Source organism: Odocoileus virginianus, unplaced genomic scaffold (genome assembly GCF_023699985.2).
Source record: "Odocoileus virginianus isolate 20LAN1187 ecotype Illinois unplaced genomic scaffold, Ovbor_1.2 Unplaced_Scaffold_14, whole genome shotgun sequence".
Taxonomy (NCBI): Eukaryota; Metazoa; Chordata; class Mammalia; order Artiodactyla; family Cervidae; genus Odocoileus; species Odocoileus virginianus.
Window position 1 is genome coordinate 320,614 of NW_027224276.1, and position 27,512 is coordinate 348,125.

The 27,512-nt window shown below is 42.2% G+C and overlaps 1 protein-coding gene across 4 annotated transcripts in view; it reads right to left on the reverse strand.

The window, feature by feature from the left end:
- Positions 1–8,974: 8,974 nt before the first annotated feature.
- SMC1A (structural maintenance of chromosomes 1A) overlaps positions 8,975–27,512 on the reverse strand; it is a 45,702-nt gene continuing 27,164 nt past the window's right edge. For 2 of the 4 annotated variants that reach the window (XM_020877646.2, XM_070462792.1), the window contains 7 exons: positions 24,893–25,049; positions 24,346–24,500; positions 24,084–24,235; positions 22,891–22,960; positions 22,498–22,608; positions 10,195–10,331; positions 9,498–9,587 (listed from right to left, as the gene is read on the reverse strand). In XM_020877646.2, coding sequence (XP_020733305.1) covers position 9,587; positions 10,195–10,331; positions 22,498–22,608; positions 22,891–22,960; positions 24,084–24,235; positions 24,346–24,500; positions 24,893–25,049 — 783 coding nt within the window. In that variant the 3' untranslated portion in view covers positions 9,498–9,586. Of the gene's footprint in view, positions 9,588–10,194; positions 10,332–16,092; positions 22,075–22,497; positions 22,609–22,890; positions 22,961–24,083; positions 24,236–24,345; positions 24,501–24,892; positions 25,050–27,512 lie in introns of those variants that run through there. The other 2 variants (XM_020877647.2, XM_070462791.1) reach the window with 2 other exon arrangements.

Sequence of the window (27,512 nt, forward strand, 5' to 3'; positions counted from 1 at the left end):
TCAAGTCATCACCTGAGTTGCAGTGTGACCCTGAGTCAGTTCTAACCCACTTTGTGTCCCAGGTTTCCCACATGAAAAATAACAAAAGCATATGTGTGTTGGTGGAGAGGTGGATGGAATGTGTTCAAAAGTCTTGTCGAGATTTGTTATGCTTCAGTTCTATGACCCTGAATCCTTTTTTAAAAGGTCTAGCCCTGTCTCCATCGCTGACTTACTGTGTGGCCTTGAGCCAGCTTCTGGACCTCTCTGGGCCTATTTTCACATCTGGAATATCAGGAGATTGGGTAAAAAAGTCTCTAACATCCAATGATTCTCCCTGGAGGATGCTCATCATCTTCTCCAGCTGAACGCTTCAGACAAATCAGAGGAAAGCGAGGTCCAAATCTTCCGTCTTCTCCCACTGCCCTCCCCTGCCTACTGTCAGGAGCTCGCAGCACTGGCTCGCTTCCCAAACTTGTTGCTATGACAACGGGTTACAAATAACTCAGATGCAGACAAAGATTTTAACCCAAGAACTGCTGGGCCAATGGTTTCTTCCTCTCTCTCCACATCAGACCAAGGGAACAATCTAATGAATTCTTTGGGATCAAATTACTCACCTGCTCACAAGCCTGCCAAGGCTCCTCAGTGTCATGCAGTTAAGTCCTGGCATCTTGAGGCCCTCCTGGAACCTGATTCAAATCCTTCCAATTACATTTCCCACTTGCTCCCATTAAAAAGGGGTCACTCCCATTTTTTGAGCACCTACTGTCTGCCTGCCAATCCTTGTGTTAGATGCTTTACATACTGTAGCTAAGAAAATCTTCCCAGAATTCTATCAGATAAACATTATTATTCCTGTTTTATGGAGAAAATTGAGGCTCACAAATATGACTTGAGTAAGGAGGTCAGCAAGTCAGAATTCAAACTCAAATCCACCAGATTTCCAAACCCGGGCTTTTTTCATTGCCATTGTTTCACAAATGTTGGTCTACCCACTTGGGGCATATTCAGATAATCTGAGACAGTTTACAAATTCAGATTCTAACTTCTGTTCAAGAAGGTGGAAAACATTTGTCTCCTCTAACTCCTGAAACCTCATAAAATAAGAGTAAAGGAATCAAGTGTATAAACCCACATCTCCAAAGAAAACTGGAGAATTTTCCATCAATCAAGGAGATATTGTAACAAGTTTCTGGCAAGCAGAAAGGGGCTGGAAGAGTGATAGTGAGAAAGCAGGGCAGGCAGAGGTGAAGCAAAATCCACACGTTGGTGGGGGGAGCATCCATGAAGAGAATGTTGGTCTATCTTGCAAAATTCTGGTGAGACTCTGGTGCAGAAAAGTTATCCTGACAGTGCGAGTGAGGTGCAAAGCCCCGTAATGAATTGAAAGTATGTGTTGGAATAGTTGACTCCCCCACCCTCCCTCTCACCTTCCCTGTGCTCGTGGGTAGAAAGCACAAGAGCCAAACATGTACACTCAAGCAGAATACAGAGAGTCCCCCAAAGAAATCCAACAGTCTCAGAGCAAAGCCTCCACTTTATGGACTCCTACTTTCACAACATAGGTTGTGTTGGTCCCCACCCAGGCACCTTAAGGAGAAGTTTAATAGCAGACTTGACAAAACCCTACCCCTTTCACGGGCTCCCAACCAATCAATGTTTTATTGCTTTCATCTTAAATCTATGGGCTGAGAGGTTTAGGGAAATATGCTGATAGATTTATGAATGAACTGATGTAGCAAATATTAAGGCTGGGAGCTTTTCAAGTGAACAAAAAACCTAAGCAATTAAATATAGGAACACAAAAAAGGCCAAAATAATCCAGGTAATTATAGTACATTTCTTGGCTCTGTAGCAACTATGGATTTACTAGGAATCAGGATACAAACACATTGGAAGGGAGGGAAAGTATGAATGTATATGTGTGGAGAGGGATAAAATCCTTTTCTACTATAATGAGATGTCAAGAGGTGATGTCTCAAATTACTAAGAAATAGTAGCATATTAGAGAAATGAAATCAAAACTACAATGAGGTATCACCTCACACCAGTCAGAATGGCCATCATCAAAAAATCCACAAACAAGTGCTGGAGAGGGTGTGGAGAAAAGGGAACCCTCTTGCACTGTTGGTGGGAATGTAAGTTGATACAACCACTATGGAGAACAGTATGATTTCTTAAAAACCTAGGAATGAAACTACCATGTGACCCAGCAATCCCACTACTGGGCATATACCCTGAGAAAACCATAACTGAAAAAGACACATGTACCCCAATGTTCATTGCAGCACTATTTACAATAGCCAGGACATGGAAGCAACTTAGATGCCCATCAATAGATGAATGGATAAAGAAGTTGTGGTATATACAATAGATTACTACTCAGCCATAAAAAGGAACAAATTTGAGTCAGTTGAACTGAGTTGGATGAACCTAGAGCCTGTTATACAGAGTGAAGTAAGTCAGAAATACAAATACCATATATTAATGCATATAGATAGAACCTAGAAAAATGGTACTGATGAACCTATTTGCAGGGCAGCAATGGAGACACAGACATAGAGAACAGACTTGTGGACACAGTGGGGGAAGGAGAGGGTGGGACAAATTGAGAGAGTAGCATTGAAATATACACATAATTGTGTGTAAAATAGCTAGCTAGTAGGAAGTTGCTATTAATATATAATACAAGGAGCCTAGCCTGGTGTTCTGTGATGACCTAGAGGGGAAGGATGGGGGTGGGGGAAGGCTCAAAAGGGAGGGGATATATGTGTAATTATGGCTGATTTGAGTTGTATGGCAGAAATCAACATAACACTATAAAGCAATTATTCTCCAATTAAAGTTTAAAAAATAGTAGCATAAGTACCTTCCTTAGAAACATGGTGGTCATTCAGTTAAAAATCCTTTCAGCTACAAGTAACAAAAAACCCAACTTATAGTGGCTTAAACAAATACATTATTTAATTTTTTTTAGTATTTTCACTTATTTATTTGGCTAAGCCACATCTTAGTTGTAGCATGTGGGATCTTTAGCTATGGCATGTGAACTCTTAGTTGGGACATGTGGAATCTAGTTCCTGGCCCCCTGCATTGGGAGCGCAGAGCCTTAGCCACTGGACCAACAGAAAAGTTCCTATTTATTTATTTTTAAAGAAGTCAACTTATTATTAACAGAAGTGCCATGCCAGGGTTCAGCTGCTCAATGATGCCCTCAAGGATCCAGGCTCTTTCTAACTTTTTCTTCCTTAATGTGTGGTGTCTACATTCTCATGTTCATCCCTTCATGATCACAAGACTGCTGTCACAGCTTCAAGCAGCACAATTATATTCAAGGCAGAAAAAAGAAGGGGACATTGTGTGTCTCAGGAAAACAAGAGCCTTTTAAAAGGCCGCCAGCAAATATGTCATGGCCATAACTGGGACACATGGCCACCTCTCTAGCTGCAGGGGAGGCTAAGAAATTATCTGGCTCTTCAGCCTCTGAATGGGAGATGACAAGGGAGAAGAGGGGTTTGGAGTGGTAAATGCCAGAAGGAAAAGCCAAAGACTGGTAAAATAGTTACCTCTAGGAAGCAGGACTTGAAGTAGGAAGGAGTAGGACAGGATATTGCTGGGTTTTTTTTAATGAAATCTTTATCATTATTTTTTAACTATGTAAAGTATTAATATTACTTTGATGAAAATAAAAATTTAGAAATAAAATGTATGGTTTCTATAAAACAAAAACATTTGAGAAATAAAAGCTGGTAGTTGCTTTCTGCTTCCAGAGAGAAAAGGACATCAATTAGCCTTAGGAGCTAACGAGCCAGAATTGGCTCTTTTCTGGACTAAGGTACCTTGGGTGTCCACCCACTGATCTGACAGAAAATTGTGCCATCACTATTAACCTGAATGTGGCTTTTGGAAACCACTACAGCACTATGTAGCAGTTACATGGGTTGACTGTGGTTAGACAGTCCTGGTGCAATTTCCTGTCTGCCATTTATTAGCTTTGTGTCCCTGTGCAATAGACACCTGGGAAACTCACTCTCCTTCTTTATGAAATGAAAGTAATTCAAGAGCCTGGTATTGAGTAAGCACTCAGCAAATGTTATCTACTGTGATACAAATGTTAAGTGCTCTGAGCAGTGATGTAATTTGGGTATACTTTAACAGTATTATGCTTCTACTGAGTTCATTTTTTTATCCTATTCATGGGCTTCGACTGGACTATCCATGAAAATTATTATTTGTTCCTGAGAGATGTGTGTGCATAGCCTTTGCTCACAGAAGATATGTAGTATGAACCATCAAGAACTGTTCAGGCTTGGATTGCTGTTGGCTCCTGTTGGAAGAAAGATGGTAAAAAGGAACTAGGCTCGATTATTTCCACTACATATATTGTTATTTAACTTTAAAAACAACCCATCCTGTGAAATGTGCTGCTGACTACTGTGATTGCTTTGTATAGGCCACATGGATCAGGTCACAACTGCAGGAAGTAGGTGTGAGAATGTTTCATAAAGAAAAAGGATATGGGGAGTGCTATGCTGGCACAGGAAGTACAGTTGACCTGGGAGTGGGGAACAGAACAATGACCTCCTCTCTCTGATGTCAAGGTGAGAGCTGGAGATCTGGACTCCAGGTAGGGAGCATATAGCCAAAAATCATCCAGTTGGTGGGTAATCTTTCCCACACGTGGTATCAGGTAGGGACATCCAATAAGTGGCTCCCTCCTGAGGGGTGTAGGTGACATTCTTTTGGAGAGGTAATATCTGGTATCCATTTAGTTTTCCTTTCTGGCCTGGTAATTATCATCTGTTATTCCCAAGATTCCAATAAAGTTCTATTAAGCACACATACAGAGAAGATATTGCATCCATTTTTCAAAAAGATACTATGAAAAAGGCATCTTTGGAGACTAAGAAAGAGTACTTAGAAATTTTAAATGACTGCCAAAAATGAAAAAGTTCAATAGAAGATAAAGTCATGAAAATATCTCAGAATGCAGAACAAAAAAGGAAATACATGGAAAATATGAGAGAAAATAAAAAGACAAAGAAAATGACCCAGGAGGTCCAAAATCCAACTAACAGGACATCTAGGAAGGGAACAGGGAAAATAGATGAGAGAAAATTTGCAAAGAAATAAAACTGATTTCTTGGAGGAGGGGGCATACGAGTCTTCAGGTTGAAAAGGCCCAACCACCAGGTGCCCAGTAAAACAGATGGGGGAAAAAAACACACTTTGGGGGTTATCATTGTAATATTTCAAAACACTAACGATGACCCTATATGTGAGACAGCAAAAGAGACACAGATGTAAAGAATTTTGGACTCTGTGGGAGAAGGTGAGGGTGGGATGATTTGAGAGAATAGCATTGAAACATGTATATTACCATATGTGAAATAGATTGCCAGTCCAGGTTTGATGCATGAGACAGGGCGCTCAGGGCCGGTGCACTGGGATGACCCTGAGGGATGGGATGGGGAGGGAGGTGGGAGGGGGGGTTCAGGATGGGGACATATGTACACCCATGGCTGATTCATGTCAATGTATGGCAAAAACCACTACAATATTGTAAAGTAATTAGCCTCCAATTAAAATAAATAAATTAATTTACAAAAAAAGATCAAAAGACAATTATAAGCAATTATATGCCAAAAAATAGCTTAACGTAGAAGAAATGAATAAATTCCTAGAAACATACAACCTACCAAGATTAAATCTTGAAGAAATAGAAATTCTGAACAGATTTGTAACTACTGAGAAGACTGAATCAGTAATCAAAAACCTCCCAACAAATAAAACATAGAACATGGCTCCAATGATGATTTCTACCAAAATTTAAAAAACAAGTCAATATATCTCAAACAGTTCCAAAAAACAGAAGAAGAAGGAGCACATCCAAATTATCAAAAACAAAACAAAATCAAAGGGAACAAATGTCGTTGGAGAAACTGGAACTTGTGCACACTGTTGATGGGAATGCAAAATGGTATAGCTGCTATGGGAAACAGTATGGACAGTCCTCAAAAATTTCAAAATAGAATTATCATATGGCCTGGCAACCTCACTATTGGGTATTGATCCAAAGAATTTCAGTCAACATCTTGAATAAATATTGGCACTCCAACGTTCATTGTAGCACTATTCACAATAGCCAAGATATGGAAACAACCTAAATGTCCATTGACAGATAAGCCAATAAAGAAAATGTTGCATGTACATACAGTGAATACTATTCAACCTTAAAAAAGTAAATCTGAAATATGTGACAGCATAGATGAGCCTTGAGAACATTATGCTAAGTGAAATAAGCCATTACAGAAAAACAAATACTGTACAATTCTACTAATATGAGTATCAGAAATACTCAAATGCATAAAAACAGAGTGGAATAATGGTTTTCAGGGACTGGTGGGGTGGGGGTAAACAGGGATTATTAATCAATGGGCATAAAAGTTTCAGTCAAGTAAGAGAAATAAGCTCTAGAGATGTGGTTATACAACACTGTACTTATAGTCATCAATAATATATACTTCAAAATTTATCAAGAGGGTTGATCTCATGTTGTGTTGTTACAACATACACACACACACAAAGTAAAACAGAGGCTATGCATACTCTGCAGCCCAGAAATCCCACTTCTAAGTATGTTTCTTAGTGAATTCTCCATGTATACGAAGAGTCATATACAAGAATGCTTACTGCAGCATTATTTATAGTAGTAAAAACCTATAAACAACCTGAACGTCTGTGGAATTCTGTGTGGCAATTCATATGAATAAACTAGAGCATTTGTATTAGTATGTGTAGATTCTAAAATTAATGCTAATTTAAAGAATATTTTTGTGATGTTTTGTATAAAAGTGTTTTCCAAAAAAAAGGTATGAAGGAAAAAAACATAAGCTTCCAGAGTTAGGGAAAACAAGTTGTCAACAAAAATTGAGAACCCGATTTCCAATTAGCAACACTGCATGCTAAAAGCAGTACTTACAAAATTCAGAGGCAAACTGTTTTTCAATATAGAATTCTAAAGGCAAACTATCATTCAAATATAAAGGTAAAATAATGCTACATTTTCAGATATGCCAAGATCACAAAATTTACCTTCTTAGGAAGTTACTTGAGAATGTCTTCCAAGAGAATATGTGATGTATCAGGCAGGATTGTTGAGTGCAAGTGACAGAAGCTGCCTCTAGTTAACTTAAGCAGAAGAGGGACTTATTGCTAGGTCATTTTTCTAGCTCACGGAAGTCTGGAGAATCAGGCAGGAGAAGCCATAGCTAAGGCCACACTGTGGGGACAACTGGATCCAAATGCTATGGGCACTGCAAGCCCCACTGCTCTGACCCCTGGACATCATCCTATCATCACATGCCACTGAAGACAAACTCTAATCATCTGTCTGCTCTCATTTATTTGTGGTCAACTTTAGGATTGTGTTAATCATGTTCTTCAGTCCATGGCATATTATTTTCTTCTTTTTTTTTTTTTCATGGCATATTATTTTCATCAGTCCATTCAAGGCCCCTCTTTTTCTTGATTTCATTGTAATATGATTTTTCCCTGTCAGTTCCCACCCCTGCCCCAACTCTCCTGCCCACCTCAGTGACTCTAGTATATGTCATGTATACACACTTCCAACTCATCTTCCATAGATCTACTTATATATATGCACATCCATGATATTATAGTGTTTTACATTTACACAAATGGTAAATTTGTGCTATAAACCTCATTCTCTTTTTTATCTTTTCCATTCAACACTAGGTTTTAGAGACCTATGTGGCTACATGTAAATTCAACTATTTTCTTTTCATTGTTTTATTTATTCCATCCTGTGAATACATCAGTTTGCTTATCCAGTCCCGTGGTGATGGTTACCTGGATTGCTTCCAATTCTTCACTATAATAAACAATGCTGGTTTCCTCAATAGCTCGGTGGTAGAGTCCTTCTGCAATGCAGGAGACGCAACAGACGCAGTTCGATCCCTGGGTTGGTAAGATCCTCTGGAGAAGGAAATGACAACCCACTCTAGTATTTTTGCCTGGGAAATCCCATGCACAGAGGAGCCTGGCAGACTACAGTCCATGGGTTGCAAGGAGTTGGATGTGACTGAGCGACTAAGCAAGCAAGCAAGCATAAACAATGCTGCAACAAACCACCTCAACTATACTTCCCTAATGACCTGTGTTAAGTATTCTCTGGAATGTATACCCAGGAGTGCAATTGCTGGGTTGTAGGGTATACATATACTCTACAGGAGGTACTGCCAAACTACTCTCTGGAATACCTGTACCACTTTATACTCCACACAGTTTTCTTTTCCTCTCATCATCAGGGCTTTGATGATATCTGACTTTCTCCATGTTGCCATTCTTGTAGTGATTTCTCAATGTTATTTTAATTTTCATTTCTCTATTTGCAGAGTTGAAAATCTCTTAATGTATTCAAGTTTCTCCTTGTGTTAATTCAAGTTTTTCCTTCTGTTAATTACTCTTCCTTTTCCCATTTTCCTCTTGGATTTACTATCTTCTTTTTCTAGTTATTAATCTTTTGTCAGTTTTACATACTACAAACATATTCTCCTAATATGTCATCCACTTGTTAATCTTATATATTCCTGTCTCCTTTGTGTTGTTCACACTGGATTCAAAGCTATGAATAGAGTATTTGGTCCTTGCCGCCTGGTGGGCAGGGAGAGGAAGTCTAAACACCTTTGGTTTCCATAGAGGAAGTGGGGGCCTGCCTCTCATTGAGACTCGCACGAAGAGGAATCCCTCCAAACAGGATGAAGATTTAAATACTAGGCAGCCAATAGAGTTCACTCCTTTGGTTATCCAACATACACCTTTCATTCCAGATTTACTCTAAAAATATGTTTTCACAATATACTGCCTCATATAACCAAAAAATGCACATTCCTTCTCTAAAGGGAGACAGCAACAATATAAGTTATAATGCTTTCATGTGCAAGCAATATAAAACCCAACTCAAACTGGCTTAAATAATAAATGCAATTTATTGGCTCACTTAACTGACAAGTCCACAGACAGGGAAGACTTCAGGCCCGGTATGATCAGGAATATGGATCCATTTCTCTGTAATTCTCTTGGCTCTGCCTTCTCCATTTGTCAGCGCCATTCTCAGGTAAGCCTTCCACATGCTCAAAAGATGGCTAACAGCAGCAATCAGACTACATACTTCTTTGTTCATATCCAAGGGAAGACAGCTATGTCTTCCCTCAAAATCTGAACAAAAGCTTCAGTGACTGGATCATCTCTGAACCAATCATCACTGTGGTAATGTGGGAGATTACTCAGATTGGTTTATACCATAAAGTTCTATACCTAGAGCTGGCAATGGGGTCAATTCCACTCAAATTGCACAGCTGTTAATACAATGGGCTAGGAGAGGAATGGATGGTGGAGAACAACTACAAAGGCCACTACAAAGGAGTAAACTAACAAAGAGGAAGATATAAGGTCCAGGAAAGATTGGGTCCAACCCAGAAGAGTAATGAAGGGACGTCCCAGGATGACAGTTGTGCTGCAGGCCTACAGAGCAACCAGTCCAAATTGGAGCAGGAAGACGGAGGGCTCCAGGAGGAAGGTATCTGGGGGAAAAAGGGGATTCAAATGATTTTATACTTTCCTTAAGAATTTGGAACAACTTAAGAAGGAGATAAAGTCAGACAACGCAAGGAAAAAAGAAAGGCAATTAGAAACCCCAGGGAAAAACAAAAACTGTATAAGAAAAGAAATGTAATCCTAGGACACTGGAGCATTAGGAACAACATTTACATAATCATAACAACATAAACACTTTATTGACTTTAAACTTTTAGAATGACCTGTTAGCAAAGTATGGATGATTTAATTTTTGTTATTGAACAGAATGTAAATATTATTAATCTTGTTAATATAAAAGTATAAACGAGAGAAGTTGAGAGATTGAAAGAGGGAGTATAAATCTATTATTTAAAGGTACAAAGGTAAGAAATAGAGGACATATAATTAATGACATGTCTATATATTAGGGGTATGGTAGGAGGGCAGTTGGTGGTATTAATAGCAGGAAGTAACAGATAATGTCTAAAAGTGGTAAGTTGATAAATAGAAAAAAATTGTATATTATTGAAAGATATGAAGATTATCAGAAAAGTAAAAAATAAACAGTTATAAGTAGACTAGTAGATTTCTAGGACAAGATGGCAGACTTACCACATGTTTATCTCCACTCCCACCTGAAACCTTGCTAAAATAATAGTAAAGGAGTAAAAAAAAAAAAGTATAAAAACACAATGATGAAGAGAATGTCCGTCAGGAGCAGGTCCATCAGCGAAAGAGATTCCAAATGTCTGGAAGATAGGAAGAAAATGGGGGATTGATGACTGATGAAGCATGGTGGAGGAAGCCACAGCCTGGAGTATGCATGGAGGTGATGCCACTGAGGAGGAGCTGATCTTTCTGTGCAGTAGCCTGGAGTGTCTTGGGTCTTAACAATGCCAGGTATGATATAGAGTACGAGTGAGATGTTGGTCTGAAAACAGGGTGATAAATTGGGAAGCTGTAATATTGAACTGTTAACCCACCCCTCTGTGTACAATTCACAGTAGCCAGGTGTCTACCCATTAGGCAAAACCAGACATTTCTTATCTAGGGCAATTGAACAAGCTCAGAGAAAGATCTTTGTGTTTTGGCACAGCATAGTAGTCAGCTATTTTCCAATCATTCTAAAGGTAAGCCACCAGTCACCTAGCCCTGTACCCCATACAGAGCTTTGAATCCAATTTTATTGCTGTGTTCTTAAATATGAGCAAACCACTATACATTACCAGGGATCTGAGAAAAGATTACAAATTGAAAGAGACCAAAATAAGCAAATGGGGGAAAAAACAAATCCCAAAGGAAATAAACATTTCAAAGAATACAATGAAATATAAAAACACCTCTAATTACTCCAAGAGAGATTCAAGATAATAGTACATCCATTAAACAAGTACAGGATGCTATAAGAAAAGATAACATGAATGGATATTTGGAAATTTTAAAATGTGATTGGCAGAGAAATGTAGGACTTTCCTGGTGGTCCAGTGGTTAAGAATCTGCCTGCCGATGCAGGGGACACAGGTTCCATCCCTGGTCCAGGAAGATCCCACATGCTGCGTGGCAACCAAGCCTATGTGCCAAAATTGCCAAGCCTGTGCTCTAGAGCCGATGAACCACAACTGCTGAACCCACGTGCCTAGAGAAGCCTGTGTATCGCAACTAGAGAGCAGCCCCCATTTACAACAACTAGAGGAAGCCCATGTGGGACAACAAAGACCCAGTGTAAAAAGGAAGAAGGGGAGAAAGAACAGACTTTTGGACTCTGTGGGAGAAGGCGAGGGTGGGATGTTTCAAGAGAACAGCATCGAAACATGTATATTATCTAGGGTGAAACAGATCACCAGCCGCAGGTTGGATGCATGAGACAAGTGCTTGGGCCTGGTGCACTGGGAAGACCCAGAGGGATCGGGTAGAGAGGGAGGTGGGAGGGGGGATCGGGATGGGGAATACATGTAAATCCATGGCTGATTCATGTCAATGTATGACAAAAACCACTACAATACTGTAAAGTAATTAGCCTCCAACTAAAAAAAAATAAATGAAAAAAAAAAGAAGAAAGGAAGTTAAGAAGAAGGGAAGAAAAGAAATACAAGAGAAGAGTTGGAAAATAAAGTTAAATCTTCTTCCAGAAAGTAAACAAAGGGAGACAGAAAACTAGGAAGGGGAAGGACAGAGGAAAGAAGTGTGACAGCAGTAGGGAGAACAGATAAAAATACAAAAGATAAATTCAGAAGGTCTAACATTCCACTTTAATGAGTTCCAGGAGAGAACAACAAAAACAGAAAAGAGGAATGTATCAAAGAATTTGATCAAAGAATATAAGAGAATTTCCCAGAATTAAAGAATTTCAAAATGAAGAGGCCCAACCAATGACCAATGCAATGAATGACAAATCCCAAAACTTAAACACATAATTAGGAAATTTTAAAATACCACAAATACAGTTTTCAAAAAGTTACTATTTAAAGAGTGAATGGAGTAGAAGTACTTTTCCCTATTCCTCTCCCCAAGTACAGCTAAAATCCTGGGACATTACATATAAACATAAGACTGAGAGGTGGAGAGAAAGCAAACCTGCTGAGGACCTCAGTAGCAGAGGAGTAATGCGGTGGTGATTTCTCTTGGTTTCCTTTTTACCTCACATATCCTAGACTTGGTGCTGGATAAGATGGTAATTAGATAATAACCATTTTACTCCAGCCAAACACCACAGGAAAAACTATAGTCCCACCAGCAAAGGCCAAGTGGGGAGCCTAGACTTCTACCTTTGCTGGCTATAAAGAGTAACTTTTCCCCTCCTCACTGGAGTAGTGTTTGGGAAGGCTGAGTGGGGAGCCAAACTCCCACCCTCATCTAAGAGTAATGAGGAAACCCTCCCTCTGGGGTATGAACAGACACTGAGTGGGGATACTGGACTTCCATGCCCATCTGATAGTAACAAGTCAGTGTCTCCTCTTTCACTGCTGGAAGTGTCTGAGGAGGCAAGGTAAAACAAGATATTTAAGTAATCCTCATATTTAAACAATACCCAAAATCCCCAGGTTTCAACAGAAAATCACTCATCATACCAAGAACCAAGAAAATCTCAATTTGAATGAGAAAAGACACTCAACAGACTCAACACCATGACAGAGATGTTAAAAATCATCTGACAAGGGGTTTTTTGTTTTTTTTTCTGACAAGGGTTTTTAAGGAGCCCCATCATAAAAATGCCTTAATGGACAATAAGGAATATGCTTAAAACAAGTGAAAAAATACAAATTGTCAGTAAAGAAATAGAAGATACAAAGAAGAATCAAATGGAAATTTTAGAACTGAAAAATACAATAACCCAAACAAAATGGATGGATGGCAAAAAAGGATGGGACAGAGGAGAGAATCAGCTAAAAGGAATATAGAACAGAAATTACCCATCTGGAAAAAGAGAGAAAATAGACTAGGAAAAACGTGAACAGAGCCTCAGGGACCTGTGACACTATAAGAAAAACTCTAACATTCACGTCTTTGAGGTCCCAGAAAGACAGAAGAAATGAGTTAATTCACATAAGAGCAATGAAACTTCAAAGTTCTGTGGGAAAATGGTGTTGAATCTCAAACTTTAGGGGACATCCCTGGTGATCCAGTGGTTAAGACTCTGCTTTCACTGCAGGGGGCATGGGTTCAATCCCTGGTCAGGGAGGTAATATCCTGCGAATGCCTCAAGGTACAGCCACAAAATCACAATCAATCAATCAAGCAAACAAAAAAAGCCCCAAAGAAATGAAACTTTGTATCCAAGCATAAGAATGGAATACAGTATCCAGGAAGTCTATCTCCTATACAACCTTTCTTAGAAGTTACTTGAGGATGTATACTATCAAAACAATGGAAAAAAACAGACACAACGAAAACCCTGGGAACCACCAGTAAATAGTCATATAGCTAAGGAAAACTGTGAAGTAAAGTTCCAAAATGATAGTCATGCATCAAGTCTGGAGAACAACTAGTCCAGATTTGAGAAAGGGATGCAGGGCTCCAAGAAGGTGGTCTTTTTTGTTTGAGGGGCAGTAGACTTGGTGTACCTAATGTAATAGAGATTTTTTGAAAAGAAAAAATGGAATATGCGAAAAAGTAAAATAGTGAAAGAGAAACAGAATTAGAAACTTCCAAAAAAACAAAAAACTGCTACAAGGAAAAATCATAAAAGTACATCGACTGGCTCTGCATGAACAATATTTACAGTCATGTTAATATTAACTGTTTATTGCTTTTAAACTTTTAGGATCAAACTATAAACACACACAGAAAAAGCCTTAATCATGATTACAGAAAAGAATTCCATGTTACCAACTTTGATATACAAAAGACTAGATGATAGAAGTTGAGAGGTTGAACAGTGGGGAAGAAGGCAAATAGGAAAGGTATTCTCATCTAACAAAGTTCTGGTTCAGAAAAGTGGTCTCTCGCTCATGGAACAAGGAATCAGTGCTGCTTATATTCAGAAAAGTTATCTAATAGAGAAACAAAATCATATTAAAAACAGGAAGGACAAGAGTTGAACTTGGTGTAAATTATCCAAATTCTCATCTGTCATAGCAGGACATAAGACACATCATATGGCATATTATTTAGAAGTGGGGATAACAATCAGAAGAAATAACTAAAAGTGGATGCTAACAAGATGGTAGATGTCCAACTCTTTGTGACCCCATGGACTATACAGTCCATGGAATTCTCCAGGCCAGAATACTGGAGTGGGTAGCCATTCCCTTCTCCAGGGGATCTTCCCAACCCAGGGATCAAACCCAGGTCTCCCACATTGCAGGTGGATTCTTTACCAGCTGAGCCACAAGGGAAGCCCAAGAATACTGGAGTGGGTAGCCTATCCCTTCTCCAGGGGATCTTCCTGACCCAGGAATCGAACTGGGATCTCCTGTATTGCAGGCAGATTCTTTACCAACTGAGCTATCATGCAGGGAAGCCCCTCAGAAAAGTTATCTAACAGAGAAACTAAATCATATTAGAAGCAGGAAGGACAAGAGTTGAACTTGGTGTAAATTATCTAAATCCTCATCTGTCATAGCAGGACATGAAAGACACATCATATGGATTATTATTTAGATATGGAAATAACAATCAGAAGAAATAAAAATGGATGCTAATAACAAGATGGCAGAGTAGGGATGGGGGCATGTGGGTCAGTACACTTTTTCGGTACTGATTTATTGATTTGTTTTCTGAACAATGTGTATGCATTACTTCTATTTTAAAATGAACATGTATTTAAAATTTTTAAAAAACAGAAAAAGGACATTCCTACCCACCACTTACTCCCTCTCCCCAAATCCCCTTGTTCTTGGCAGACCTAATGGCAACAGAATATAAAAATCTTTGAGAAACCTTGCAGTCTCCCTTCCTACCTCTCCCTTAAATGTAGTTTTACTGCAGTCAAACTGGAATATTTGTTAACCCAGACTTGCCATACTTGCTTGGAAAAAATATTACTCCTTATCTACATTAGTTGGAATCTTCCCTATTGTTCAAGGCTTAGTTCAAATTCCACCTCCTCCAAAGTCTTCCTTAGTCCACTGGCAGAACTTCCTCCCTTCTCAGTAACTCCCAAGTATTCATTCATGCCTCTAATTATGACACATGCATGTTCTTTAGTCAAATGTTATTTATGTCATTTCATGCCCCTAACCATCCTTCATACCAGCTATTAGAGTCATCTTCCTAAAATACCAATCTGTCACTTCCCTGCTTTAAACCCTTCTTCGGTTTCCTATTGCCCATAGAATAAAAGTTAAGTTTGATTGCCTGGCTTCCACTTCTTCCACTGCTCCCCTCAAAATCCATGTGCTTTCACACTATATCTTTCTTAGGCAGTTCTTCTGTTGGCAATATTCTTTCCTCCGTTTCTACATGGTAAACAGAAATTCTTTCCTTCAAGACTTCAAGTGCCCCCTTCTCTATTAAGGCTTTCCTGAAAACTCCCTCCATCCCACCCCACCCCAGGAAGAACCACCTAATGGTCATATTCTCTACTCTGCCTCATCTACACTTTTCAGTTCTTTTGTCACAGTTGGTGCACTTATCTGCTTAATTACCTGAGCCCCCAGGTAAACTGAATTCCTGGAGTTCAGGGAATATATCTTATCTCCAGAATCAAGCACAGGGCTTGACATGCTGCAGCTCAATATATGCTTGCTGAATGAATGGATGGCAAGGTGATGACCAAGTGAATACTGGAAAGAACAAATGAGCAAATGCTTATACTATTGCATGAATGATAATAAGTGAATGAATGAGTTACCCAGGAAGTAATGAATAAATGAATGACTGGATGAGAAAAAGAAGCCAATCAGTAAGTGAATGAAAAGTTCCTTGTGCCAGTGAGGGTGTGAGAGAATGAATTTCCACCTGTGCCTTGGTTCAAACCTACCTGTAAGATCTTCTGCCCTATTCTCCACCCATCTAAAGTGCACACCAGTGTTAACCTTTTTTAGATTATAAGGAACAGACACACTCAGCTTAGTGATGGAGATTTATTGAAGCATTCACAGGGAAATAAGGAAGACAAAAACAGCTACACAGGCAGCCTCACAGAACAGAAACTTGAAAATGGTTCATGATCCAAAGCAGCGCTAGAGCCTGGCTTATCTTTTCACCCCCTCAGCTGCAGGCATCTGTTGCTCCCTTCTCTAGTGCTTCTCAAAATGGTGACTCAACTTCTTTCTGGCAGTGTTTATACTCCTCCTACTGATACTGACTACCTTCTCTCTGCTCCCCTCCATGCCAGCCTGTGGCCTTCGGGGCACAGCTTCTGGGCCTCCTGGCTCCTGCAGTTTCCTGGCTTCTGGGGCTTCAGTTCCAATTAATCGGGGGCTTCTCTGTGCTGTAACTTCTGCTTGCCTGGTCTATCCTGCTGCCTCTGATTTTTGCTGCCTCACTGCCACACGGTTGCAGCTACCTTGAGGCTCTTGCAGTTTCCATTGCTTCTGCTGCCTCATGGATCTCGTCTGTTCAAGCTTTCTGTTGCTTCGTGGATCTCAGATTCAGGGTTTTGTCTCATTTCTGTTCCTCTAGGCTACTGCTACATTGTGGCTCCTATTGCTTCATGGCTTCTGTGTCCTTTTGGCCCATAGTCTTGTTGCTTCATGGCTTCTGCTACCTGTGGCCCCACATTCTCACATGCTTCATGGTTTTTGCAGCTTTCTCCTTGTTTTTGCTATTCAGTTTCTGACATCCCTCATCCACCACCACGTCTGCCTTGCTAAATTCTAATTGTTCACTTCTTCTGAATGCCTCACATTCGACCTCCCTGAAAAAGGATCTGGTTGTTTCATACATTTGTCATCTCATACAGGCCATGGCTAGGAGGTGGAGTTCTTACATCAGTCCACCTAATAGGCCATTGTCCAGCTTAGAGATTGGCTGTCCATGAGTAAGATACTATCCCAACTTTGTCATCTTTGGCCAGGATTGTGAGGTCACATGGTACAGAGCATGGCAACTCATGCTTAAGAAACCCCTTAAAAGGGACTGTGGGCATGGAAGGTCTGCTGAGGGCTTCCAAAAGGGAGCAGTGTAACTGGCAAGCTTCTTGTTCGCTTGTCCAGTACCAGTGACCTTCAAAGGCCAACCTTCTCCTTGGCCTTTTCTGCCTGATCTGATCTGCAATGGGAGAAATCAAGGCTCTAGGGGCAATGTGGAAAGGGAACTTACGTTCCAGTTCTGGCTCCTACATTTCCTAGTAGTGGGGCCTTAGGCAAGTTTCTTCCCCACTGAGAGCCTCAGGAGGGGACTGGACGAAGTCTGTAGGTTCCCTTACAGGTCTGGTGTTTGAGTATCTCCCTTTAGGTTACTGTATAAGGGATCTAAGTCTTGTCTGGGGAAGCCCTCAAAAACATCTGAGGTAGGAAAGAGGGAGTCAGAGTTCCACCTTGGAAGGGCACAGGAGGTGCTTAGCCAAGATTTATTGAACTCAATGAATGAATCAATGGCTGGGGAGGAGGGGGAGACCACACAGCACACATAGAATGTTTACTTAACTTGAGGAATTTCAATTGCTGAGGAAGCTGGAAGGAGTTCTGATTCAAATGAATAATGAAGGAGAATGACTGGGACAGAGTAGGAATCTTGGCTATTAACGAGTATTCATTCTATCCTCCCAGTCACACTTCACATCCAATAATCAGTCACCAAGATGAAGCACATCTCTTCCTTTAATGGCTCACACCTTATCATCTCCAATCTAGTCCCACTGTCCTTGCCCTAGTATTTTCAATAGTTCCCTAACTAATCTGTCTCCATTTTCTCCTTCACACATGTATTCATTCATTCAAAAACTATTTTTTGGATGCCTTTTTGGGGTCAGGCACTGTGCTTTTTGCTGGGGGTATACTAGTAGCAAGATAGCCACACACCCACCCCTGTGGGGCTTATAGCTTATTTGGAGAGAGAAAACAGGCAAATATAAAACAGTGTGAGAATTGAACTAAGGGAGCATATAGCTTGAGCATCTAACCTAATCTGCTTCCACACTGGCTAGCCAGAAAGGGGTTTGTTTCTTATCTAGTCTCCTCTGCTGTCTCCAACCCACAGTTCCCAAACCTGGCTGCACCCTAGACACCCTCACATTTATAAGCTCTCCAGATCCTGAGGCCCCCACCCAGTTATGGAAACTGAATTTTTAGGTGGGGGGGTGTCATCCAGGATGCACCCTGTGTTTCTGGTATACAGCCAGTTAGGGAACCAAAGTGTTCTGAGGTAAATCTGTTCTATAGCCAGGTTCTTACGACTCATTTCAAATCTGGTTCCTGACTACCTCTCCAGCTTCACTTCCTGCTACTTCCCCAGCCCAGGAAACCTTATGGCTCAGTATTTCTGAACTGGTGGGCTGTTACTTGACCGCAGGTCTTGTGCATACTGTTCCCACTATCTGGAAATCTCTTTCAACTCCTCAGCTGGCTAATTCCTACCAGTCCTTTGAGACTCAGCTCAGGTTTCACCTCCTAGACTAGAGGATGTCTTCCCTGAACCTCTACCTAAGCTAGATGCCCTTCCTTTATCCATGCTCCTGTCACAGTGCTAATCACATTGGTTTATAAATTGCCTCCCTAACTAGACACTGAGCTCCTCAAGGACAGGATAAAGATTTGATTCATGTTTGTGTCCCCAGACTAAGGCTACTAGGTCCAGAACATAAGGGAGTCAACCTAGTGTCCTTCAACTAGCCCTAGGGATTTCACTCAGGTCCAGCTGGCTCTTGGAAACACACCACAGTGTCCGCTCTCTCCTGGGCACAGCCTGCACTGAGTATGTGTTGTCTTGTGATGATAGGAGGCAGTGTGACACAAGAGAAAGCACTGGGCAAACAGAGAAGATCCTAGTTGAAGTCTAGGCTCTGTAACAGAACCACTGGGATCTCAAGACAAGTCATCTCACCTCTCTGAGCCTCAGGATTTAAATCCTTTGTAGCATTTGTGTTCCTATGTGCCAGGGCCTTAGCCTGAGGCAATTCATGTAATGCTTTCTACCTCGTGAGGTAGGGATTAGTTACCCAGATTATCATCCACACCTACTGAATTAGATTTCCAGGCGTGGGACCAGAGCAAGGAGCTCCACATCCTTTGGACATGGGAGTGCAGCAAGGAACTGCTGCTTTTCATTATAAGCCCTTCTGTATTATTTTATTTTCTAACTGGTGTATATATTGCTTTGATTCTTAAAAAGGAAAAAGAGGGAGTTCATTGGTGGCCTAGTGGTTAGGATTCTGGGCTTTCACTACCACAGCCCAGGTTCAATCCCTGGTTGGGGAACTGAGATCCTGCAAGCCACACAGTGCAGACAGAAAAAAAAAAAAAACAGGAAAAGAAAAAGCTTCACAGGTGATTCCAGTGAATAGCCAAGGTTGATAACCACCCTCACAATGGAGAAAACACAAGACTGAATTGGAGGGCCTGGGTTCAAACCTTCACTGCTACCTGGCAGCCGGGTTACTTCACCTTCCTGGGCCTCAGTCTCCTCATCTGTAAAGTGGGAAGAATAGCAATTACTACCTTTAAAAGCCTGTGATGACCTAGATGTCAGCCAAATAGCTACAGATATATTTCATCTTCCTTACATGGCTGCAAGGTAGGTGTACATTATCTCCTTTCCTTCGTGAGGAAACCGAGGCTCAGGGAGGTGAACTAACGGGCTCAAGTTTCTGCAGCTAGGATTTGAATCAGGGTGACTCCCAAATTGTGCTTTTCCACATACACCAGCATTTCCCAAATTATGGCACACACACCACAGGTGGTATGCGATTTCTTTGGTTGAGCACAGATAAATTTGTTTTGATAGTTGTCCCTTTTAATATGAATTAGAAAATTACATACTTAGCACATCAAACCCATTGTTTCACGGTTATCGCTACTTAGGATGAAACTAAAGTAGATAACAATATTAGACCTAAGACAATCTCAAGAAAAATACTGGGTAAATAGTACAGGAGGGCAATTTGGAAGTATCTATTAAAAACAAAAGCATAAATAGCCTACGACTCTGCAATTTAGTTTCTAGTAATCTACCCTAGGTAAGTTTTCACACACACACACACACACACACACACACGCTCCTGCTTAGCATCCTATAAAAGCAAAAACAGAAAACAGTCTATCACATGAGAAATGGGTAAATAAAATGTGGTAGAGTCACATAATGGCAATCTACCTAACAATTACAAAGGATGAACTGCTTCTACATTTAGCAACATGCATAGATCTCAAAAATATAGCTAAGCAAAGAAAGAAAACTGCAGAATGAGTCAATACATCATCTGCATTAAACACAATATAGTCAATTAATTCACATGTAAAAGTCTTAAAATTAAGATGGATGTACAACAGACATTACAGCAATTAAGAATGGGATGGGGGAATGGTAGTTGAATGACTACCATTATTTGCAACAATCTAATTTCTTAAAAAGAAAATTCATTCATTACTTGGGTAATTACAATTGATTAAACTTTTAAAAAACAAAAATGTAGTATACAGATCAGGACAAGGTGATGATGGTCTGACGATGTGAAGAAGCAAAGACTGATCTCATGGCAGCACACTGAGCTACCTCTGCAACTAACACAGTCATTTCCCAAAAGGAACATCACATGCATTCAGCCAGGATATGGCCCAGGCTACCTCTCCCCTACCTCCTCACAACCCAGGTTGAGATCTAGGCACTCAGTTATATGTGATTTAAGCTATAGGGTTCCTTAGGCCCTCCACTTACCAGGTAAACCCCATCAATGCCCTGGAACTTTTCCAATAACCAGAGCATTCAGCATCTCCCAAATCTGGAGGCTCCTTCTGTCCTTAACAATTGGGATCAGAAGCCCTCAGGCGTTAGGCATGTGAAGACTTGTATTCTGAGGTGTTGGCACCTACTGGGCTCTAAGCAAGGATAAGGCCTCCAGTGAGGAGTTTGACATCATTAAATCCTGTGAGGTAGGTAAATACTGTTAGCCCCATTTTATAAATGAGGAAACTGAGGCACAGAAAGGTCAAATGACTTGCCCAGCGTCAAACTAGAAAGTAATAAAAAATGGGACTAGAACTGTCCCCAGAGCCCAGGCTCTGCTCCTAGTACCCAACCAAATCCTACCAACTTAAGGTCCAGCTGAAAAGTGACCTCCGGAAAGCCTGGAGGTGATCGTCCTCTTTCAAATTCAAAGCACCTTTACCTGATTCAGCTAACCACGGGAACTCATGAATTAGCATCCTCCTAGTAGGAGAGTAGAGATCATGTCTGACTCAGTTCTGTATTCCTAGCATAGAGTCTGACAAAAAGGTTTTCAGTATGTGTCTGACGAACACACAAAATGAACAAAAACATGAATGAGGGCGGTTTCATGTAACTGCCTGAATCCTATGAGGTCCGGAATACTTCTGCCCAGCTCCGGGGTGCTGTCATACTAAGCTCTCTTGGAATCAAATTCATCCTAGGCTCCTTCTAAAATGGGTCTCTAATATCTATATTATTTTGCAAGCACACCCACATGCGCACATGTGGACACATATACACACGCATACATACCCACACACAAGCAAAATGCAAGGGGGCCCAAAGGACCCATGATTATGGATGATGGAAGAAGGTCTGGAAGGGAGGAAAGGGGGATGGACAGATGGCCCTGTTCAGCTCAGTTCAGCTCAGCTCAGCTCAGCACCTCCTTCCAGAGGCCAGGATGCTCCCTGAAGCTCAGGAATTTCTGCTCCAGAACTAACATCACCTCTGTTCCTCTTCGTGCTTGATAGCAGTGCCTAAATCCCATGATAATACCAAACAGGGACAGGAAGTAGGGGAAGGTTGGGCACCAGATATCCAGAGATTGGGAGAGGGGCAGCTTAAGGATCCAGACAGGGTAGGAAGGCAGAACTACTGCTACTGCTCATTGGGGTTGGGGTTGGCATCTGGGTACTTGGTGAGGTCGAAGGTCAGGACTTTGCTGATCACACAGTCCCCTTGCTGAAGGAGGAGGGAGAAAAAGAAAAATAAAATTGTAAGGAGAGAATTAAGAGGGTTCTAGTGCCCTAGGACTGGGGAGCTTCAGACCCTCCTCCCTACATACCTGCCCAAAGCCCAGGCTCTGGTTCTCTGGGTGTGAGAAGATTTGCTCAGTCCCATGTTCTTTCTCTACCTGCCTATTTCTGCACTTTTGTCATTTTCTCTCTCTGGGTGCCTCTGCCTTGCCTTTCTATCTGTCCCCAAATTCAACGGCCCTGCCCAGCTGGGCTGGTAAGCCTCTAGGACAGGGCTCCAACAAGGCTGTTCATGAACTGAGTCCCTATGCTCCCCCACCCCCCGTGCCCCTCCACTGCAGCCTTCCCTTCCTGCCCTGGGGTGTCAGGCAGGATGTAGGGGCTGGCTCCTGAGCCAGGCCCGCCCTACCTCAGGGTAGACTCCAATGAGGCTCTCAGCCTTGGTGTAGAACTCCTCCTTGAGAGAAATGACGATGGCCTGGAAGTTGCAAGTCGACTGCTCCTTGATGTAATTTGCCACCTGTGGGAGGGGCCGCCAAGCATTTAGTAGGGCTGAAGCCCTAACACTCCCTGGCTTATATCAGAACCAGAGGCAGGTGGGGTAGGGTAGGGGGTGGAGGGTTGGGGGAAGAGAGGCTGAGAGGAGGCTACTGACTAGTACAGTGTGGATGACCCTCGGCCCAGCCTCCCGGGCACAGAGAACAGGCGGCAGGAACGGCTAGGGCACACTCAGGAGTTGTTCCCTGAAACCCAGCCCCGACTTGGGGGCCTCTTTCCCGGGCCCCACTTTCCTTGTACCCACCTTGCCAATGTTGGTGTTATCCAGGGCAGCATCGATCTCATCCAGGACGAAGAAAGGGGCTGGCTTGTAGCTGGGAGGGAACCAGTAGGTAAGCTGATACTGATGGGAGCAGAGGCAGGGCATGACAGCCCTAGGGCCCATCACACAGGCCGGCACCCCCTTCCGTTTCTTCAGAGACTAAAAACCCCAGGTCTGAATGTTGCCTGAGTCCCTAAAGGCCAGTGCACCAACGGAACTCTTCTTTGCATCCATCTCTGTGCTCCAGGATCCCGCAGAACCAAAAGACATGGTCCTCCCTGGAGTGTCCAGGTTGGTTGAGGAGATAAAGCTGTCCTAGGCTCTGGTCACACTGACCAAGCTACCTGGAGGTCGACCCTCACCTACCCACTCACACCATGTCTCCCTGTCTCTGCACATGTTGTACCCTCTGCCTCGGAATGCCTACTGGTCTGCCTGGCTAACTTCTACTTATCCTTTGCATTTCCTGCTCAAGTGTCACCTGCCCTTGAAAGCCTTTCTTGGTCACCCATACCCTCCCAGATTGGGTTGGTGGCTCTCCTCTGTGCACCCAACAGCACACATGCTCACCCAGTTACAACATTTAGCTCACTGTCTATTTACACATCTGGCTTCCACTAGACCATGAGCTCCTCAAGGATAGAAACCATGTCTGACTCATCTGTGTCCCTAATCCCCCAACAAGGTCTGGTAAAGAGCAGCCATCAAGAAATGCTCACTGACTGACACTGTACAATCAAGCACAAAGTTGTAGGGGGGAGTCAGATTCAAGTATTATTGGCATTTAGGAAGGGGATATCAGGGTATGCCACAGTGGTTGAAGCAGGCTTCCTAGAAGAACAGAAGGAGGAGAATGCAATGTGAAGGGGTGGTAGGTGATGGCCAAGCTAGATTTGCATGAAAGGGCTTATGAGCCAGCAACCATGTGAGCAAAAGCTTGGAGGTGGGACTGAATACATGCAGGGGAGGGCATGGTGAATGGATGAGGGTGGATTGGGAAGATAAGTCCGGGAAACCAAGGACAGATATGCTGCAGCAGGTAGGGAAACAGATGCAATCCAGAGTCCACCAGATCATCTTCACTTCTGCAGATCTATGCATATCCTTGGACCCCAGAGCCTCCGGTGGCCTCAGCACAGTCTCCACCAACTGCCCTGCAGGGGGCACAGCCTTACCTGTGGATGGCAAAGAGCAAGGCCAGAGCTGCAACTGTTTTCTCCCCCCCTGACAAGTTGTCCATGGGTCGGAAGCGTTTGCCAGGAGCCACACAGTTGTAGTTTATGCCATCCAAGTAGGGCTCCTCAGGGTTCTCAGGGCCCAGGAACGCCTGGGGGAAAGGAGATGGGTCAGGTCGAGATTGGGATGAGAACAGGAAGCCTAGAGGGAAGGTCAAATGAGGATGGGTAGGGGTCAGTTGGGCAAGGGGCTCCAGCCTACCTGAGCACTGCTGTTACGGGACAGGGCCTTGTAGATCTCATCAATGTTGGTGGCCACCGATTCAAAACAGGCATTGAAGCGGTCAAAGCGTTCCTTCTTGATCTGTTCAAATGCCTGCTTGGCCTTCTTGGCTCGCTTTCGGGCCGCCTCAAATTCTACCACAAGGGTAAGACAGGTGACCCCTCAGTACCCAGGCTCTGCCAAGGCTGAGATCCACGCTCTGGCAAAAACAAGTGACTATACACAGAGCAGGGACATCCCACAGGGAGAGGAATGCCTGGGGAGGGGCCCAGGAAGATAACTCCACAATCACCTGTGTCCAGTGGGCTGATCACATGCTGTGTGACCTTAAGCAGGTCATTCATTCTCTAAACCTCAGCAGTTCTCTACTCGAAAACAGATGTGATAATCCCTACTACTTAGGGTTCTTAGGAGTTTTGAGTAAGAAAGCATGTAAAAACAGGAGCTGTTGTTATGTACAACAGGCCCCTGCCATACCTCCAGACTCCTGCCTTCATCTTAGGCCTGAGTAAAAGAAGAAACTTACCGTCTGAGGTCTCTTGGAACTTGTCTCGGACACTTTCCAGCTTTTCCATGGCCTTCATGTTGGGGGCAGCAATACGCTGGAGCACACTCTGCTGCTCATTCAGCTTCTGCTGCAGCGTGTTCATCTCCTGCTTGATCTCCTCCTCAGCCTGGGCATCCTGCAAAGCCCAGGCCCAGCAGCATTAAGAAGGGCCAGGCCCCACAGAGATACCTGATCCAGCGGGGGCCTGCTCCCATGCAGAAGGTCCATGCAGGTTCTTTTTCCCAACCCTGCTCCTCTCATCAGATCCTGAGCAAAGTAACCATTTCCCACTGTCCCTAGAAAGTACAGGCTCATGTCACTTTTCACATCTCTAGCCCTTCCCCTTTGGACTGCAAGGAGATCAAACCAGTCAATCCTAAAGAAAATCAACCCTGAATATTCACTGGAAAGACTGATGCTGAAGCTGAAGCTCCAATACTTTGGCCACCTGATGTGAAGAGCTGACTCACTGGAAAAAATCCTGATGCTGGGAAAGAGAGAAGGCAGGAGGAGAAGGGGATGACAGAGGACAAGATGGCATCACCAACTCAATGGACATGAGTTTGAACAAGCTCCAGGAGATGGTGAAGGACAAGGAAGCCTGGCGTGCTGCAATCCATAGGGTCGCAAAAGAGTCGGACACAACTGAGCATCTGAACAACAATAAAGCTCTTCCCCCAGGCCCTGTCAGCCTCTCCATCTCTCAGCTGATGGTGCCCCTCTCTGGCTCTCAGCCAAGGTCATGAGCAAGCACCATCTCAGGGTGACCTACAGGCTCCTACACAGGCTGGTCTGGACTCCATTTATAGCTCTACAATGAATAAGACAACGACATTTTCTGCTCAAATCACTACACCTGAGCAAATTCCACTTGAACTTGGTTTTAAGTCTTATGGATACTGCAATGCATATCTGGGCTTGTGCATTTCTGTCACTTTTAGTCAATAAATATTACTAAATGCTTTCCAACACCAGGCACTGGCCCCTCATATCCCATGAGACTGGGCTCCTGTACTTGTGTGTGTGTGTGTGTGTGTGTGTGTGTGTGTGTGTGTGCGCGCGCGCGCGCGCACGCACGTGCGCACATGCACTAGACAGAGGCAAGGCTGGAGGCACATGAAGCCCAATGATAAAAGTGTCTTTTATGCCTTCTAAGAAATTTGGGCTTTATCCCAAGGTAGGTGAGGTACCACTGAATAACTTCAAGCACAGGAAGGATATATACATACACACACACATACATACATATATACATATTTTAAGAAAAGCCTTTTTGAACACCCCTGTCTCTATATATTGTTATGGAGTGATTCATGGATTCAGTAGAAATAAAATATGAAAGGTACACAACAGAATGCTATCTTTTATCTAAGAGAGAGAATGTGAATATATTTGCATAAAAGTATGTTTGTATTTTAAAAATACAACAACAAAATGATAATCCAAAAACTGAAATGGTCACACATAGAGGGAGGTGAAGTTAGACAAGAAAAGAAGCTAAACTTCTCTTCACATACTTTGTATTATACTTCTGGTTTTAGAATAAAATGAAGAATTTACATAATTATAAAACAAAATTAAGCTGAATCAAAATGTGAAAGCCACTGGGTTAAAAAAGAAATGTTAGGGGAACAAGATATTCACAAGATGCCAAAAAGTCACCCTAAAGATTCCTTATTACTTACGATGGGAAAAGCGTATGCTTAGTATTGAGGGATCTGGCAATAGATACCTTAACTCAGGCTCAAACTTAGCATCATGCATAGTAGGACACTGACATGTGCCTCTGGAGAGATGCAATATAAAGTACACATCAGGGAATTTCCTGGTAGTCTGGTGATTAGGACTCAGCACTTTCACTGGCGTGGCCCAGGTTCAACCCCTGGTCAGGGAACTAAGATGCCGCAAATCACTCAGCACAGCCAGGGGCGGGGATGGGGCTGGAGGATGGTATGCAGTGAAATGTTCTTGCCAAAAAATTACTTAACCCAAACCTATCAAGCCTCCAAAATAGTTCAAACTTCCAATTTATAGGAAATACAAGGTTAGGAGGAACAAATTAAGCAGTCATGAAAAGGAACTAACATATTCATAATGTATACATAACATATCTTGTTCTTCAAGACAACATACAAACTGTTCAAAAGATCAATGTCATGAAAAAGAGTAGGGAGACTGCTCTGCATTAAAATAACTAAATAAATAAAAGAAACTAAAGAGAATAATCAAAAGCAATGCATGGGACTGACTGGAATATAGCTTAAAAAACTACTACAAAAGACACTAACAACTAGGGAAATTTTAATATGGGTGGAATATTAGATATAAAATTATTATTAATTTTCTTAGGTATAAAATTGAACTGTGGTTGTAGAGAAGAATCCCTTGTTCCATCATGCTGAAGAATTTAGAGTTGAAGCCTACAACTTCCCTCAAAAGGTTTAGCAAAACCAAAAAGTGTGCAGTGCAGAGGAAGGGAGGGAATGAAGAGAGATGAGAGAGAAAGCAAACTGGGAAAATGTTCATTAATCAATCTAAGGTGAAAAGGCATATGGGTGTTCAACCGTACTATTCTTTCAATTTTCTGTAGGTTTGACAA